The 19,903-nt window shown below is 38.3% G+C and overlaps 1 protein-coding gene across 3 annotated transcripts in view; it reads right to left on the bottom strand.

Moving 5' to 3' along the window:
- Positions 1-1,511: 1,511 nt before the first annotated feature.
- rbm33a (RNA binding motif protein 33a) overlaps positions 1,512-19,903 on the bottom strand; it is a 42,730-nt gene continuing 24,338 nt past the window's right edge. For all 3 annotated transcript variants that reach the window (XM_081357459.1, XM_081357461.1, XM_081357460.1), the window contains exons 14-19: positions 18,750-19,031; positions 16,912-17,499; positions 13,633-13,797; positions 6,908-7,075; positions 4,853-4,941; positions 1,512-4,027 (exon numbers count right to left, since the gene is read on the bottom strand). In XM_081357459.1, coding sequence (XP_081213585.1) covers positions 3,979-4,027; positions 4,853-4,941; positions 6,908-7,075; positions 13,633-13,797; positions 16,912-17,499; positions 18,750-19,031 — 1,341 coding nt within the window. In that variant the 3' untranslated portion in view covers positions 1,512-3,978. The remainder of the gene's footprint in view (positions 4,028-4,852; positions 4,942-6,907; positions 7,076-13,632; positions 13,798-16,911; positions 17,500-18,749; positions 19,032-19,903) is intronic.

Below are 19,903 nucleotides of genomic sequence, written 5' to 3'. Positions count from 1 at the left end.
TATGACATTTTCAAAACAATCTCATGAGGTCACCCTCTTTTTAAAGTTAGTTACATCTGATATGTTCAATATGTACATCTGCTATGTATCTTGCCACCGAAAGAACTCCAACACCAACGTTTAAAACAGTTACACAGAATTTCACCCTGACAGCCAGAAAGCATTATTAGTATTACTACAAACAATTTGGGTGGGGGGGGGGGGGTCTTTTTATAGGGTTGCACCATACACCGTCCTAATAATTCCTTTTGAAAACCAATGCCATCTTAGAATGTAAAGGGGCCACAGAGCATTTGTTTTATGAAAAACCCTCCTTTCTGTGCTCCCGGAAGCTCTGTCCTGGAAAAGAGAAAAAAAATGGTTTAATTACAAGTGAAAAATAATCATACCGCTGCCAAAGGGAAGCAGCGTATTGTGTTTGACAAATAAAACAATGAGCAAAAACATGCCACATCTCTGGTCTTAGAGCTGACTACCATTATAAGAAATGGAAGTAATCTAACGCCAGGTTTCACAGACAAGGCTTAAGCTATTGTCTGAGACTAAAATGCGTGTCTCATGCAGTTTTAACTGAAAGTAACTTGCACTGACATATCTTAAAATATATCAGTGCCATTGTTTTTTTTTTTCTCAAGTTGCACACCAGTAACGCTTTTCTTCTTCTTTTTTTTCTAAGGCACATTTCTAAAAGCTACTTAAATGTCCTAATTGAACTAATGCCTAATCCTGGCTTAATCTAAGCCATGTCTGTGAAACCAGGCCTAGAAGGCCTATCTTGAAGCAATAGGACATCCTGGTATTTCTATAAACTGGCCAATTGTTCAACTGCAGCAGGATCCATGTAAAAAAATACAAAATTAAAACATGGGGAGTGTGCCAGCCACTTGTGATTGACAGAAATAAAGAAACAAAACAATATAAAACAAAAACACACCAAAAAGTAAAATACCTTTAACACTACTTTAGACTATATAGCTTATCTAAAATCTCTGCCAAAAAGTGACCAATAAGTCAATCTCTGAAAACTTAAACTCGTCACATGTGTGATTACAGTTAGGAAAGGGACAGCTTCCCCAAGTTAATCTAAACTTACAATGAAGTTACTAAAAGGTTCAATGTGAACCCGTTTTTCTCTCTTATAAGGCCATTTGTAAATTTGACGTCTTATAAGATTTATAATTAGAAATATATTAAAATAGTGTTTTTCAGACTAGTTGAAACCTTTTAAATCCATAGGATTCACTCTTTTTATATAAATACATTCAAACCAATAAATAAAAAAACAAATCCGTGCCCTATACCAATTTTAAACAGAGCATGTCTACAAAACTCAAAGTTAACAAAAACAAAATAAATGTAAAAATCTTAGTCAAAAGGATCCATGTGTTTTGATTTTATAACATTATTTACAATCTTACCCATTATATATATATATATATATTTCTGTGATTCCTGGAAACTCACAATGCAAAATATGAATACAAACATATAGACAAAGAGTACTGGGATTAATCATGGTCAACTACTATATTATAAATCACAAGTGCATCTTAAAGCAAGTGGGTGTTGAAGGGGAGCAGCTTAACAAATGAACTTGAAAGCCAATGGCCCAAAGTCTTGGACAGTCAAGAGAAAAGTCTTCAGATAAATTGTTGCACCTTAATTCGAAATAAAACCTTTTCCCCTAAAATCCATTTCTACATTTGGCAACAAAAACATTCGGGAGGATGGACGAACATTAGGGAAATGAGCATGTTGTGTTTAGAATAATAAAACACATTTTAGGATGCGAGAGGGAATCTTCAAACACAAAACAACATCAGACAACAGTTAATGGTGATAAAGACAGCTGGCTTCACATACCCGTATTTACATGGTATATATGTGACCACCTTTTATTTTTCATCTTTAAAATATCTTCAAATAATAAGCTCTAAGTTCTGCAATAACAAAATTGTTGTAAAATGACCAAGGGATACTTTTTTATGTTGATATATAAAAACAAATTGAGAAAAGAAATTCACCTGTCACATACAAGTAGGTATTTTTAAACCATTTCAAACATGGAAAGATTTCAATGAGAAAACAACAGACTTGACAGCTTCATACACATTTTTTTTCCCATTATATACAAAAAAGTGACCACTGATAATAGTTGCTCCCAAATCCTTTGAAATTGTAGACCTGGATGTGCTAATAACTACAAACATTTATTTGATCTCGTTTTTTTAATGAAGTGGCTACAACATAACAGGGATTTTGTTATACTGTTATATTATCTAAAACTGAGATATTTTAGATACTATAACAAGACTGTTTTTGCAACATAAGTAGTGATTGGATTAAATTAATCAATCAAAATATGAACAATATAACCCACTAAACCAAAGAGCAGTTCTGGGGCAATAACCAGTTTAAGCTGTACAATTAAACTTTACAAGCACTATACTTACAACATACTGATGAACTATTATTATTATTGACGACGATGATATAACAACAACAATTTGGGATGTGAAATACTCATGATTGAGGCTATGAAAAACCAGGGATTGTAATATATTCACTGGAGACTGACAATACAAAAAAAAAAAAAAAAAAAAGTCTTCATGGGTAACAACATACAAAATAAAGTAGAAAGTGAAGATGAAGGGTTTTGGAAGAGTACCCGACAGCTGATGTTGACCAATCCCTATCCCTAACTGCTCAATTCCTGTCTGACCAACTGCAAAACAATTAACTGAGTCCAAGCTATAACCATACAAACATTAGATTCAAAATATCTCCCTTCACAAACAAATGACCTCAAGCTGAACACAATTTACAAAAGCATCCAGTGCTCTAGACAACCCACACCACCATCAAAAGCTACAGTAAAATCATCACACGGGCCTTGATTCAGTCATCCTCTTCCACACACAATGTGCTAAACTCGGAGGAAAGAAAACTAAGCACATTAAAAGGAGCATTACCAAAGGGGGGACTTTCTGGCAGCCTTTAATACTTTCCTAGAAGCCATTTCTAACAACAATTAAAATAATCTAAATATGCGACTCCAGCACCACAACTTAAAATCAAAGTATAAAAGCCATTTTTTTGTCAAATAGTTTGTCACAAAGACACGTCATGAACCACCACTCCAGCTCTGCGGAACAAAACTCAACTGCAACACAATAATAATGGTGAAAGGGACAATGAATAAACTTAAGATCATAAATAGTCATGAACAAATGCACAAAAAAAAAAAGAGAGAGAGAGACATTCGCAATCTCACAGTGGCTTCCAAAGACATTCAACTAGAAAAAACCTCAACCCAAAAATGCCCCTGAAGTTCCTCAACTGCACCTCTACAAAGCAGTGCTTTTCACCCTGATGTCCACAACATGACCTGGGCCACGACCCAAAACTAAAGAGCTCCATACAGAAGAGTTCTGCTGCCCTCTACAGGTGACAAAAACAACTGCAGCATACAGAACATTCAGTCAGTCAGGCCAAAGCCCCCATTTAACACTTTGTTCAAGTCAATGACTGGAAAATCCAAAATAAATCAAGAATTCCTATTGAAAAGAATTGTTCTGATGATCTGTCTTGAGAGCTACAGGATGGAAGCAACTATTATCAAGTGTCATAAAAATGACTTGTTTCATCCCTCGGTCTCTTTTCACCTGCTGGTTCAGAACATTACTGATTTCCATATATAAATGAATGTACAGAAACAAGAGCGAGACTTCATGCCAAAGTCATTCACAACATGAGTTCTAATGCTGCGCCATATCCAGCAGGACACAGCTAGTGTTTGGCTCTTTGTTTTTTTACTCTTTCATGCATGTGGATTGAGTTTGTTGACAGTACTTTCCACACAGCATCCGAAGCTTTAGCATCCTGATTGTGCGTCCGATTGTTTGCCCGTCTTTCAGAAAAAGAAGCGCTCTTCTTGCTCACTTCTCTCGTCTTCTCTTCTGTTGAACTGAATGTTCCTCAGCCATCAATAACGGAAACATCGATGTGAGACAAATCTATCATGTGCCTATGTAATCAAGGGAACATGTGATTGAAATGAGACACACATTTATAAGCAAGCTAAACTTGGGCATCTCCATCAAAACATGACAGTCAGTAGAGTTACAGCAGAGCTCTTGTTCTTTGTTACACAGTTATGATGAGTAATACTTGCTGAATGCACATTTCATTCGCCCTTCAGCGACACAAACCATTAGGCACAACAACTCTGATCTGCTTCAGCCAATAACAACACGTAAATATACCAACATGTTAACAAAAGGTTTGGTCTAATGCTGTAGCACAATCTTTTTTCTGGCTTCCCAGCAATTCACACCATATGTGAAGAAACTTCTGAGAATCAGTATTTGATAACTGTCCTACAACAGCAATAGCATTTAGACCAGGGATGTCCAAACACAGTCCTCAGTCCACTGTCCTGCAGAGTTTAGCTCCAACTTGCCACAACACACATTCCTGGAAGTTTCTGGTAAGACCTTGATTAGCTGGTTCAGGTGTGTTTAATTGGGGTTGGAGCTAAACTCTGCAGGACAGTGGCCCCCAGGAGCAGGACTGGACACCCGTGATTTAGACAATTTTGTCAAGTTTTTAGGGCTATTAACATGGACCAGGCATGAAAAGGTCCATAGGAACCTAATCAAAACCGTATTCGCAAACTACATATATAATGTATATTAGGTCTTAGTGTGAACAAGTCTTGTTCTATAAAATCACGGGGGAAAAAGCCCCAAAATCAAATTATCTAAAAAATATCAATGACTCTACTTATGTTCATGCATTGAATTGCGTTAACAAAAGCACAACTAAGTTTAAGATGCATTCAAAAGCTTACCTGTGAAAGCTGTGCTGAAAGCTCACTGCATGTTCTGGGTTCACAAACTTGGCAATGGCCTTCCGCTGCTCAGGCAAAATCGTAAACATCTATTAAAGAAACACACAAATGTTTTAGCAGTAGGTTTTAGTATATAAACATTCATCTCCATTTTCTATGAGAGATGTTTCTTTACACAATAACAGTGGGTGATACACCTCAAGAGCAGGGAAAAGTCATACAGGAGTGCATCACTGACTGCACACAGCTAGATGGCACTATTGTAATATTTTTAAGAGACCACTCTACCCAGAAAACAGTTTATTCTTTGGGCCAGTCAGGAAGTCGAGGTAATTTGCAAACGTGATTTGTTTTATGTGCAAGTGTATGTGGGGGATAATTTAATTTTTACAAACGATTTTAATGCATAATGTGGAGGCAAAGAACCATCTAGTCGTGGATTATCTCACTTTTAGCAGGGCAATGCCAGAATGTACATCATAGTTAATGATGTCATTGATGACTGCAGTGCAAAATTTGACTAGACTGACACGTTTCAATGCTCCTGAATTTCTCTCTATGTGTGAGTGACTGTCGAAGGCAGCACACTGTGATTAAACTAACTGTGCATTAAACAGATTAAATGCACACCTTCCAGCCAATCAGAATTGACTATTCAGACAGACCATGTTGTAAATTACTAGAATTACTTAGAATTACTAAATGACTCCTCATGGATTGATTTAAACATTCAAACAACAGTAAACCCAGGATCTCATCAACATAATGCTGTTCAACCACCTATGTGCTACTTTTAATATCAGTTATTACTCTCACTTCAATATGTTCCACTTTTCTTGCTGGAAAATTTGAAAATATTTGTTCTAAAGATATTATGGTCTTCATAACAGTTAACTGAGATGAAGTTGAAACTTAAATACATAATAAATATGCTTGGGGTAAAAAAAATAAACCTGCCAAAAGAAGCCCCTTCTTCACCAAAAATATGGTGCAAAGCAGCATCACTTTAGACCAAGATTCTGTATTCTAAGGGTGTATTCACACCTGCCTTGTTTGGTTCGATTGAATCGAACTCTAGTTCGTTTCCCCCCTTTTGGGCAGGTGTGAATACAGCAATCGAACTCGGGTGCGGACCAAACAATCGAACCGAGACCCAGCTGAAGAGGTGGTCTCGGTACGGTTCCAAACGAACTCTGGTACGGTTCGTTTACGGTGTGAACATGAACCGACCCAATTGCAGAAAACTGCGCCTTTTTATTTGACTGCTCTTATGAGGATACTTAACAAAACGGACATTTTGACATGTCTTATTGTTCGTTCAAGCGTGAAAGAGAAAGAGAATTCCGGCGCGCTGTCTGTGGACGCGATACTGTTGCGCGTCTTTCTGCGCGTCATGTGTGCATCAGGACATTCACAGACAGAGCGGTCTTATCGTGCTTAAATGGTTTAAAAGCTTGTTCTCTCCGCCGGAACCGTCTTGCAGCACATCGTCGTCTTCTCAAAATCCTAATTACAACATCGTATAGATGACATCCATCATATGATGCTCATTAGTTTCTTCATATTGCGTTTGTAGAGAATAACACCAACTCAGTAAAAGAACAAATATTGCATTACGAAATATCTCCATGCTGAGCCTGTTTCTGCACTTCCTGCTTTTCCCTGCTTGAGAATTCCTGTCCAATGAATGGACGACCTTAGCACACGCATGGTTTTGTTTACACATTTTGGTTCAATTGCAAAAAGAGCAGTGTGAAAGCGAACTGTACCAAACAAAAAAAATCAACATTGTATTTGGTCCGGACCAAAGCAAGTGAACTATCGGACTTTCCTGGTGTGAATACACCCTAAAATTAAACAGTTAAATATCTTTAGCCATGTCTTATGCTCTTTGGCCAGCAGGTGGTGCTGTCACCAATTTGGTGTTTGCTCAGGGCATTGTAATAATGACATAGCAAGTAACACACAGTGTACACACCTTTACTTGACACATAATAAAACAAAAGATAGATATACATTTTGAAAATGTGCAAAACAAAGTCAATGTGGCCTAACCTCAACAGGGCCAATGGAGTTGAGAAGGTTCATGAGCTGTTTGTTGGTTGTGGTGGTGGATAAACCCTCAATGCAGACAGTGCTGGGCTGACAATCCTCAGCTCTTGGGCTCTGCTGCATCATCATACGCCCCCCACCACGGCCACGGCCTCGGCCCCGAACTACTAACTGTGGACATAAGTAAGGGGAATATTAAATTAATTAAATTAACAGTACATTTTACCAGCTAACAACCACTATGATATTAATAAAAAAGTAAGACAAGACCATCACAGAAGAAACCAGTGCTTTAATGCGATGCTGAAACTGGAATCTTTGTTGTTTAATTCATGGTTATATCCGTTAGCCATTTTTACTTTCTCTGCCTGTACTTGTAATTGCTCTAAAACTGACACATTATAATTCATACACAATGTTTATATTTTCAGAGGCATTGTTAGACTTCCATGGTTCAAACATATAATGAACAAATGGTTTCAAAAAGCAAGTTAAATTATATAAACATTTTCTGTAGTGTTGATTTATTTGACAGTTATTAAATAATCAAGGCTACAGAAAATATTAGATCATATAGTTAAACTTGAAATAGGAGAGACAATGCACCAATCTCTTCAGCACTTTATTGATTAAGCGTGAAGTGGCTAGAGGGAAGAGACTTCTGAAAAAGGCCATCATTAAGTCACGCCTGGAGTTTGCTAGAGGCCATGTGACAAAACCTGGTGAATGAAAATGTTGTGGCCTGTTGAGACTAAAGCTGAGCTCTTTGGCCTTGAAAGCAAAGCTCTATGCTAGGCGGAGACTAAAGATAGATAAGGCCAAAGTCACAGTTAAGCACAAGCTTTATGTCAGTATAATATAAGCCTTTAATTTTGTAAGGTAATAAAGACTCTTGTGTGTTTTATGGCACTATTTTTTGTAAAAGCGCTCTGGATGCTAAACAAAAACACTACACAAATCATTTTAATGCTAATTTGACAGAAATTCTGGGGATTTACAACGACTGTTAAAAAGTTTGGGGTCAGAAAGATTTTCGTAATGTTTTTGAAAGAAGTCTCACCTAAGCTGCATTTTAGGGATGCACCAATGTGAAAATTTTGGCCGATACTGTTAACCAATAATTCTTAATATTTGAAAGCCAATAACCGATATATTGTCTGATAAATCTAAATCCAAATTTGTATATAACTTTTCATAGCTTGATTTCTAAAACAAAAAAGTCTCACTATTATGTCCCAAGCACTTCCACATAAATCAAGCATATACAGTACAGAAGACTTGTTTGAACCAGTGTAAGTTTTCAAATTAATTTTACATTGCTATGGCCAACTTTCTTAATAAAAAAATAAAATAAATTCCAATACCGATAAATAAAACAATGCAAACAACTCATTGGACAACAACTTGCATATAAAGAATAAAAATGCATGTGCCATGGATAAATAAAATGTAATAGCCTGTGCACGGACAATAATGAAATTATTTTAATTAAACCATATTGTTGATGAAAGTGAAACAAGAAAAATAAGTGCTAGTTATTATTAATAATGCATCAATGATTTTGAAAAGAAACTAATCTAAAATTAATATTACTGTTTCAAATAACAGCATTGCTGTTTGAGCTGCACTGGGAAACTGAAGCACTTTGTTAGCGGGTTAATTACCAACAAAATCTGAGATAATCATATTTATACAAAAAAAACATAATATTACAACTTATACCTGCACAAAATGGCGCAAATGCACAAGTGAACATGAACTATCTATATCTATCTATCTATCTATCTATCTATCTATCTATCTATCTATCTATCTATCTATCTATCTATCTATCTATCTATCTATCTATCTATCTATCTATCTATCTATCTATCTATCTATCTATCTATCTATCTATCTATCTATCTATCTATCTATCTATCTATCTATCTATCTATCTATCTATCTGTTGATATATTGTGTTGCTGAATGTAATTTAAACATAAAAATTTAAATCGGTTCAAATTTGGTTCAGATAAAATATTCCAGTACAATACAAAGGCATTTCATCCATGTTTTCAAATAAAAGTGCATCAAAAGGCCCAGGTTGGCTCTGGACTCAACTAAGCGCAGCTGCCATGCAGAAAAATCCCGCTCTCTCACCACTTACTCCGTATAAAATACACTTTTGCTCCCAGCGAGACACCAGGTGCAATATGAGTGAGTGATTTACAAGGCCACGGTTATATCAGTAAACAGCAGCAAGTGTTTAGAATATCTGACTCAACATGAGAGCTCGGGCAGATGCAGCAAGACAGTCTGACTGAGACGGCGCGAGAGGCTGTGCAGGAAGGCACTCTGCTGTGACTGACTGACACACGTTAGCACTGTATTTGTCCCCTGAGAACGGACTACTGTACAGAGACGGCAGCGTGCGGAAAAGGCCAAGGGATCTTCATCTCTCCTGCTTCAGCCTGTCAATATCATCACACCTGGCACTCTGTTCCATATCATTACTGCTCCTGCTCTCTTCCAAAACAGATACCAGTCCCCTGGGAGAAGCGGTGACACAGCTGAGCCATGGCAGGAAACCAAATCTGCCGTCTTTACTAGTGCTGAAGCGTGAGGGAGAGAACCACTTAGAGCAGCTCTTCACGACAGGGAAAAACTCTCACAAAGAGAGCAGATGTGGTTGTATATTCTGGACAGCACTATACAAGCCCATGAAGAAAAGCAAATATAAATAGAATTACGACGTGTGCATTCAAGTGATTTTGGTCGAAATAAAATGGACGCACTGGACAATTTCATCCAGTTCTCTTTTTCACTTCCTGACAAAGGCAGAAAGCTTTTTAGTTCTAATAGAAAGCTCACCAAGGCTGCATCATTTGATGAACAACTTAAAATAGCCGTTTTCTATTTTTGTCCTATTATGCCCTTTTACGAAGTCTTGATTTTGTTTTTGGGTTATACTAAAATATGTTTTCAAGATTGATTATTCAAAAAATGCATTATTTTCTCACATATTTTACATTATTACAGCACCTCTCTCCCCAGTCTGGCTCGAAAATGCCGATTTCGATGAAGCCCCTCATTCCGAAATTCGCTGTGATTGGTTAGCTGGCCCAGTGTGTTGTGATTGGCAGCGCTTAGCGCGTGCTCGGGAAGTGTAGTGTATTTTATCATTGTGGTGTTGCCACAAAGGATGATGGGATACAGGGAATTTGATCTGACTACTCAAACTAGTCACAGTGCCCTCCACTAATATTGGCAACCTTGGGAAATATGAGCAAAGCTGGCTGTGAAAATAAATCTGCATTGTTTATCCTTTTGATCTTTCATTCCAAAAATTCACAAAATAACCTTTCATTGAAGTAAAACAATTGGAAGTGTGTGTGTGTGTGTGTGTGGGGGGGGTCATTATGAAATAAATACTTTTCTCTAGTTCACGTTAGCCACAATTACTGGCACCTAATTATTGCAACGTCCTTTTCCCAAGATAACAGCTCTGAGTCTTCTTCTATAATGCCTGATGAGTTTGGAGAACACCTGACAAGAGATCAGAGACCATTCCTCCATACAGAATCTCTCCAGATCCGTCAGATTCCCAGATTCATGTTGGTGCTTCTTCTCTTCAGTTCAGCCCACTCATTTTCTATAGGGTTCAGGTCAGGGACTGGGACGGTCATGGCAGAAGCTTGGTTTTGTGCTCAGTGACACATTTTTGTGTTGATTTTTAAGTTTGTTTTAGATCATTGTCATGATGGAAGATCCAACCACGACCCATTATATGATTTCTAGCAGAAGGCGTCAGGTTTTGATTTTTATCTGTTGGTATTTGCTAGAATCCGTGATGCCATGTATCTGAACAAGAAGTCCAGGACCTCCAGCAAAAAAATAAGCCCACAACATTAAAGATCCAGCAGTATATTTAACCGTGGGCATGGGGTGTACTTTTTATCCCTGTTTGCAAAAAAACCATCTGGTGGGTTTGCTGCCAAATATCTAATTTTTTACTTTCATTTGACCGGTGAATCCGGTCCCTTTTGAAGTTCCAGTGGTGTCTGACAACTGAATATGCTGGAGTTTGTTTTTGGATGATCGGGGAGTATTTTTCTTTAAACACTCCCAAACAACATGTGGGGATGTAGGTGCTGTTTGATCTTTGTTTTTAGGCTTTCTGACCCCAAAACTCAACTAATCTCTGCAATTCTCCATCTGTGATACTTGGAGAATCTTTGGCCACTCAAACTTTCTTCCTCACCGTGCACGTCCTTTTAGACTTTTTAATTATTGCCCTGATGGTGGAAAAGGGATTTTCAATGCTTTAGCTATTTTCTTACAGCCACTTTCTATTTAGTGAAGCTCAATAATCTTTTGCTGCACATCAAATTCTTTGGTTTTACTTATTAGGGCTTTTCACACTTGAAATAGTTAATCCTGGGTCATTCTAAAGCCAGGGTAAACGGAAACCTGGGTTATCTTGCTTCACATTTCACACTGCTCATACTATACCCGGGATTAACAGTTAATCCTAGACATTCATAAACTGCTGTTTCACACTGCACATTCCTAAACCCCAGGTTAAAGTCCATATTTGCATATTTTCTGTGTCAGTGTTACTGACTGTACAAACGCAGCACAGGACCGGTTTACATAAAGGCTCTAGCATTCCGCTTATTTTCACATTACCTCACGTAAACCTCGCTCCAGACCAAGAAGATAACAGACAGTTTCAGCTATGCGTGAGTCCTCATATTACACATTGCTGACTGTAATATCAAGTTTTTTTCTGAGAAAACTTTTCAAACTATACAAGGTAAGAATGAAACGGTCTCCTCTTCACTCCAATTGTTGTATTTTCCATCACAGTTTGACATTTTTCCTATCATACGCAGAAGCAACTGTTTATATACATCGTGCTGTGTTTCCGTGACTGCCCAAAGCGCGTGAATATAAGGAGTGCGACTGGTTGTCTAAGCATCTAGTTGTAGCATTCATAAGTCATGGCTGGACAATTTCATGCTCCTAGTCACTCTGGTGTGCTAAAAAAAGTAAATATGAATGGGAATATACTTCAGAGATATTTTACTCATAAGAATTTCTAGGGGTGCCAATAGGGATCTCCCAGTCACGTGACCCCTAGCCGCGTGTCAGCCATTTTGACGGAATACTTCAGCGCACTACATACATGAGAATGCGGATTATCACATGTTTTATGGCTGCGAATTGATTAAAATAATGAATAATGGTCACTGTATTAATTATCTTGAGCCTGCTGAAATGTTCCTATAAATATATTTTCTTTCCAACTGTGCAATCTGAATAAAAAATAGGCTAAATATATTTATCCACTAAACTGCAGCAGTCCTATGCTCGTCTTCCCATTAACAGTTTTTTTTTTCTCTTTCTGACATTTTATACCGGTTGGGCTTACATTTTTTAATTAAATTGACTATAAAAAAAAGATTGCTTGTGTGTTGGTGTTTATTCCAGTCTTTTAAAATAGTTGAATGAATGAATGCTCGCGAGGTGCCTGTAACGATGTTAAATAGGCTAACGTTAGGCTATTTAATGTAGGCTACACAGGGTAGAGGAGAACGACAGTCAACTTAGAATATTATAGCATTTTGGCCATGTAAATAGTGAAAATATTGACATTGAAAAATTACACAGAACGATTAAAATTGAATATTTAAATATTTAATCCAAATAAATAAATGTTCGTGGTTCGCACTGATGTTATTCATTTGTTCTCACTTCAGCAGCGTCGCCGTCACTGGTTTAGACGAACACTGACCACTATCTAGCGCAGCGGCCGTCAGCTGGGCTGCAACTCTTCACGTCATGTCATCACAAAAGACATATACAAGAGTAAGATAAAGGAATTAGGAATCATAGATCCTTATGAAGCACCACAAGTTCTTTTTACAGGCATTAAATGTGTAGAAAAAGTTCCTGACATTGAGTTCGGTGACATTTACAGCTACCTTATTCACTTCCCATCATGCTACACCGGAGCTTCATTAAAAGCATACAAAAGCTTAGCAGGCTATCGGTATCACGAGTCCGGATGGGTCAGCAACTCTTTGATTTGGACGCCAGCAGGGAAGGATTTTTCAATAATCATCGCAGGCATGATAGAAGAATAGGTGAATATTTCCCGACGACCTCGTATTATCACCGGCGGTTTAGCATTTTCTATACCGTCAAAATGGCTGCTCCAAATGGCGTGACGTCCCTATAATTTTGGCCAACATGCATTGGAGTAAAACATTTATTTCATAATGCGAGTTTCCATCCACTTTCAATTGTTTTAATTTCATAAAAGGTTTGAATTTTGTCAATGTTTTTAATGAAAGATCAAAAGGATAAACAATGCAGATTTATTTTCACAGCCACCTTTGCTAATATTTACCAAGGGTGCCAATATTGGATGAGGGCAATGTACATGCGTAACTTTCTGGCAAGTTTGATCGTTTTTATCAACACTATACAAAGTGCATTCAAACAATCCAAAATTACAGCTTATTATGACCAACAGCAATTAGCTACCGCCATAATGCTTTAATTAAGAAGTCCCCAACTCAGAGAACCGTGGCTTAAAGAAGTCGTAAATACATTCATTCCGAGTCCGACATGACTTGAAAGCACCATTAGTATCAGGGCTTAGTGTAAGCTGTGCAAAATGGCATTGTACACCTGTCCAATTAAGGGCTTATGAGAGTAATCCAGATTCAATGTCATACCCGGTTCGTTTGGTTTGCCACGCCACGGCCTGCCTGTTGTTGATTTTGTACACCACCAGTTGCCATGGTAACTTTCCTGATGGGACCAAGTCTCTGTTGTTGGGCAGGCCGACCAATTGGTTGTTGCTGTTGCTGTGGCGGAGCAGTGTTGGGACCGGCATCAGCCTACAGAATACAGAGCAGATACATTTTATAACCCATACAAAGAAAATCCCCAAAGGCACTCAAAATTAACATGACAGTCCATCATGCTGAAGTCTGATTATCACAAATGTTCAAACTGCTTATATTAAAAAAAATAATCATTTAATACAATGCCAAGCCTTAGAGTTTACAAAGTGTACACAATGTGGCAGTAGAATAACTGTATAAGCAAACAACATTATAAGCGACAAAACTGTTCCATGGTATGATGCTTTCTGATTTTGGGATGATACTGTGATCAGTTTCAGAGGATAAGGTGAAGCTGAATTTATAAAACATCTTCCACAACAGTGATGACTGCACCTCTGAGCATTAATGCCATGGACGAGGACGACCTGCCTGAGACTGCACAAACTGCCTCTGGCTCTTCCTCGAAATTCCCAGGAATTCTGTTTCCTCATCTCTAGGAAAACCTTTCAAAGTATGCTGGCAGTTTTTAGACGTTAAAGCCTTGAAAACGGGCAGATTTAAAACTCTATTTCTAAATATGGGACTTGTGGACACGGTTTTAGATTTTTTGGGGAAAATTTCATTTTATTTTGAATTGATATGGTAAAATTAGACCTTTAGGATAAGTGCTGCTATTAAAATATATGTTCAATGAAATATGCAATTTAATACAAATTAATACATTTAGTGCTGTCAATCGAAAAAAACAACAACGAATTAATCTAAAAAAATTCTGTAATTAATCGTGATTTATTGCACCTAAAATTTAAGTTTTTTTATATTTTTTATATTGTAATAATTTCACATTTAATCTCCAAATTAATGTAGAAGCAACAAAGACAGTAGCCTATATTTTAAATATTTGTTTAATGGCATCTTTCTTTGAAAGAAGGCCAGTATCACCGATATCAATACTGCTTGTATTGTATTGTCTCTATGAATATGAATATGAATTTGCATGCATATGAACGGAAGTCAATGGAGTGTGCAGTGTGAAATGCTCAAAATACAGTTTTAAAAATAGAATAGTTGATTAAGGATTTTACATGCATGACACTAAAATATATGTGAATTGAGAATATTAAAAAGATATCTGCAAAAGTTTACCGGGGGTGGGGGGATTGATTGGGTTTGGGCTTCTTGCCCCAGTGGCCTCTTTGAATAATTTTACATTTTCCGCTATGACAACTAAATTAACAAATGTTCTTTATTTATTTATTCTAACCTAACAAAAAAAAAAAAAAAAAATAATAATAATAATATGGAATTCAATGGGGTCCATTAACTGGTTACAAACATTCTTCAAAATATCTTCCTTTGTGTTCAGAAAAAGAAAAAGTGCTAGTTATTATTCACTTGAGGGTGAGTAAATGATGACAGAATTTTATTTTTTAAGTGAACTATTCCTTTAAAGGTAGGTTAGGCAATGTTTTTCATAAACACTTTTAATTACACTGGTTGAAACTCTCTTCACATCCTGTACATGCGCTGTACCCGATAGCAATGCCAGTGATGTCCCTAAATGTAATATTGTCCACTACAAAGAGAAATAAACATCAGCATGTATTCCTTATCCGAAAGCAAGACCGCCTATATTCAGGCTGGTAAAACATTAGTATGCTCCCTATAGACACATTGCTTCAGTCTACAACAAAGACATAATTGCCACCCATGCTATGCTCATCCTTTTCTTCCCATCTGTCTTTTTCTAAAATATGTGCATTATCTCTATTCTGTCTGTCTCCATCTGAGGGAGTTAATGGATTAATCTAACTCAATACAAAATCCACATATTCAGATTACATCTATCAGATGCTCCGCTGCTATGCACCGGGGCGGGGTGACGGCACTTGACAAGCACCTCCCCCTCCCCCACCCACCCCGTCACCTCCATCCCCCATGCTGCTTTTGTAAGGCGCAGGCTTTGTATTCTTCCCGATGAAAATTTAATTTGCTCTTATCTGTACGGCTAAGCTGGGAAAAATACAAATCCGCCCAAACCGCCATCTCTCTTTCTCCCGGACTCTCGCAGGTATTATTACACAGATATCAACATAGACGAGGAAGATTAATTGCAGATGTCCCCGGACTGACACCTATTCTAACACACTTCAATGATGAGGTGATGGATGGATAAAGCAAGAGGCCAGACGAGATAGATGAAGAGAGTAACACCGAGCGAGCACAAGTTAGAAGGGAGAACAAGAAAGAGAGATAACATTGTCAGGCAGCCGAGGTTGACAGCAGGAGAAGAGAAGCACCTAGAGGATCAGCTTCTCTCAGTCTGACACCCCTCCCCCTTTTTCCTCTTTGTCAGTCAGAGTCACAGCATTTCAGATAGCTGTGTGTAGCTTTCTATTAACTAAGTTGACACACAGTTATCTTCATCCTCAGAGATCCAGCACTCAAAGGAGATATTTAGCTTTGCTTCAGGCAGGAGACTGGAAAAGGATGTTTTCTCTTCATTCAACACAGCAAATAATCTCTTAGAGCCCATAAATCATTCTTGGGTCCTCCTTTTCTTGGTTGAGATGCATTAAATGTCGTGTCAGATTTGTACATAACCACCTCAAACTCTAGTCTTAATGTAAAAGGGTAGCTGAAACCTCGACATAAACTTCTATTAGGTCTTTCTCGACTTGGTTCATAAAATAGCACCTTGACTTAAAGAAGACACAAACCTTTTGAATGTCTGGATCGGTTGTCACTCAAAGTAAAGGCGCAAATGCCAAGCGACTCACTTTAATGATGCTAGGATGGTGCCATTTATGGGCTTAAAAGGTAAAAGTGTTCTATCAATTAAGTGTGGTGTCACAAAACACAGCATGGAGACCACCTTCGGTATTGATTCTGTCAAAAAGAGAAATTCACTTTGTACTTTAAACAGTTTTTGGCTCTAAAAACTTTAGTGGTCAAAAAAGTAGACTCCTTGACTTTTGGAATAATTGGAAATCCTCCTTGCCTTTGAGACAAATTCTTTGATTTATTCTATCAAGAGCTCTGGTTTACTATTTCAAGAAAATCAGCAAAGGGCAAAGATAAAAAAAGAAAGAGAGAAAGAAAATCTGTGGCATATAAACTTTAAAGATCACATCTAGATTTTAAACGGGTAACAAATTCACTCACCTCTCCCAGAAGCTTAACTAGTCGCACTTTCTGTGGAACCTGTGGTGACTCTATGCTGTTCATTCTTTGCATCACTGTTCTCTTTCCGCCGAGCTGAGGCTGACCCAGGCCATGCCCTTCTAATGGGCTGGTCTGAACAGCACCCGGTCTTTGAGTGTTTTGTGGGGTCGTGGTCCTCTTCTGCTGTGCTTGCCATTGGCCCTGCTGGTTGGCATCAGGACCAGGGTTCTGTTGCTTCTGCGGTGCAGACCAGCCAGGAGCCTGTGCCTGAGGTTTAGTGTTCTGCAGACGAGCCTTCACAATCGGACGAGGGGAACTAAGACCTGACGAAGGGTTCTGGGGGGATCCGTTGGAGATCAGTGAAGGGACCGGCTGCGGGGGTTGGGCTGCAGGGGCCTGTGTGGGGTTCTGCGTTTGTGGGGTCTGGTTTGGGTTCTGGCCGCTGATTCGTTCCATCAGTTGTCTTTTGCGCTCACCAGCCTGCATCTGCCTGCGCTGCTCTTTGCGCTTGAGGATCTCTTCTCGCAGACGCTTCTGTTCCTCAATCTTCAGTCTGTACTGACGCGTCTCCTCATCTTCATCTGGGTCCTAAACAAAGACAAATATAAATTCAGGATAAGTAAAACAAGTTTTTCTTTTCGTTTGATTAAATTCAATTGTAAATTCAAGCTACAGCTTCATTTCTCTGTCGAAGTATACACAATACATAACCGAAAATATGAACGCTTAAATAAAGGTTCCATGTCACCTTTTTCGGTGAACATGCACAACACCAAGGCAAATTGTAGTCCAATTAACATCTATACATGCTGGACAAAGTTTAGCTACAATTGACCCTGCGCAGGGTGTTTGATTGACAGGCGATCTGACCAATCATAATCAGCCATGCGCCGAATCCACCATTTTTGTCCGACAAAGCAGTCAGGAGAGTTAGTAGATTAACGTTGGAGAATTTGAACTTGAAAAACGGTGTGTACTGAAATCTTTCCGCAGTTAAAACAACATTCCTTCTTAAGTTCATTCGTGTTTATTTGATGCTATAAATTAACTAGAAGGAAGAGATGATCGGTGCAGCTTTAACTGAGGCTGTAGACCTGTCAGACACATTAAAGATCCACAAAACTGTATTTATTGTTTAAATTTCTTTTTAAAAAATGACCAAATTTGAAAGATGTGAATGTTTCATAACAAAAGTAACCTGGTCTGGTCTGTCTTGTCAGCACGTTGTCAGTGTCCTCTCTGCTCCGAGATGTATTTTTCACTGCGTGAGAACAGGGTGGGGCTTGAGAGTGGCGTGGCTTGTCGGACATAGCAACAGTAACTAAAGGGGATGGGTCTTTGCAAACGGTCAATTGCATTATCTAGATCTATTAGCCTGCCTTTAATGGAATGGTATGATTTTAGTCAGATTAAAGTGACTGAAAAGACTATATTGCTTTAGTTTGGCTAAATTCCATGTGCCATTTTCATGGCAAAATTTAGGTTATAAAAAAACAACAACAAAAACTACAAACTACTAAAGATGTTTAAGATTCATTTTATTAAAACAAAAAATACTACAATTTAATCTGTACTGATTTTGGATTATAGTTCAAAAGAAGCTTTTAAAGAAAGTATCGGTATAAGAGCAGTCACGATAAGGAGAGCCGATTAGCTACAACAGTAATAGGACTATGCTACATATAAACTAACTAATGAGGTTACTGCAGTATAAAAGTGCTGTTCAAATTGAAAATCTCCAGCATTTAAAATAGCTCCCATTGCAAAAGTCTATGGGTGGAAAGCATACTGAATGTTAACCCCTCCCAAATGTATATAGTCCAGCTATGCAGTATTACCTCTGGAGTGGTGCTTGACTGTGCAGCTGGACACTCTGTCTTCATCCCAGGCACACTGGGCTGCTGCGGTGCTCTGGCAGAGCCCTGTCCTAGTGCCACAGGTCCTCCCCTCCCTGCTGGTCCAGAACGAGCAGCCTGCCCTTGCCTAACATTTAGTGTAACTGGCTTTGCTTGCCCACTGGGCACTGACGGGCGGTTATTATTGTTGCTAGATGCGATGGGCAGCTCACGAAGGTTGCTGTTGCGTTGAGGAGGAATCTGCTGCAGTGGAGGAGGCGGTGTCTGAAGAAGATGAGGAGGACAGATAAATGTGTTGACATTCATAAGAAGTATTGCCAAGACTGAAAATCACTAAAATCAGTTTTCCATCAAAACCTGACTTGACCAAATAAAATATATAATACGGGTTGCACGACTTTAATGCTCTACCATGATGCTTTAAGCTTGACGTCGACTAGTCACTGATCATGGCCAATAGAGGGTGCAACAGGGTAAGAAACTCTTAAAGTCCACTTTTATGCTCTGTTTCCAACAGTTAAAATGAGAAATAAATGCATACTTTGAGAGTGCTCCACAAAATATGTTTGATTATACCATCTGGTTGCTCAAAATTGATAGAGTGAACGCACGTTTTAAACAGATTTTTGTACATGTAAGTTAATGCGCTGATGCATTTTAAAATCACACACACACATACAGACACAGTAGATGCACATCACGTGCAGATCCGCGCGCGCACAAAAACATTCAGTAGTGCAGGAATGTTTTGTCAACACTTCTAGCATATTTTTCAAACTAAAAGTAGAGAGTATCTATTAGTAGAGAGACGCTGCCAGGTAGAATTAATTCACACGCAACCCATCTCTCACTAATGCATTCATATAAATGTAATCATTACTCTGCTACTATATCTGTATTTGATTTAGAACAAGCAGAAATCTGTGTGAAATATAACGACCCAAAGACAAAAGAACTGAAAAAAAATAAGCTGTTATGTAGGAGAAATAGCCTTGTGGGGTATTTTGTGGGCTATAGTGCTGCGTTATATACCACAGCTGCGCATAAGGCAACCCATGTTCAAATCTCAACTCGAGGTTCGGGCTTATTTGTTCATTAAAGACGTCACCAGTGACTAGTCGACGTTGAAGTCGTTC

Source organism: Scardinius erythrophthalmus (assembly GCF_964197995.2).
Source record: "Scardinius erythrophthalmus genome assembly, chromosome: 2".
NCBI lineage: Eukaryota > Metazoa > Chordata > Actinopteri > Cypriniformes > Leuciscidae > Scardinius > Scardinius erythrophthalmus.
Note: the sequence above shows the minus strand (reverse complement) of the source record. Positions and strands in the feature narration are given on the sequence as shown.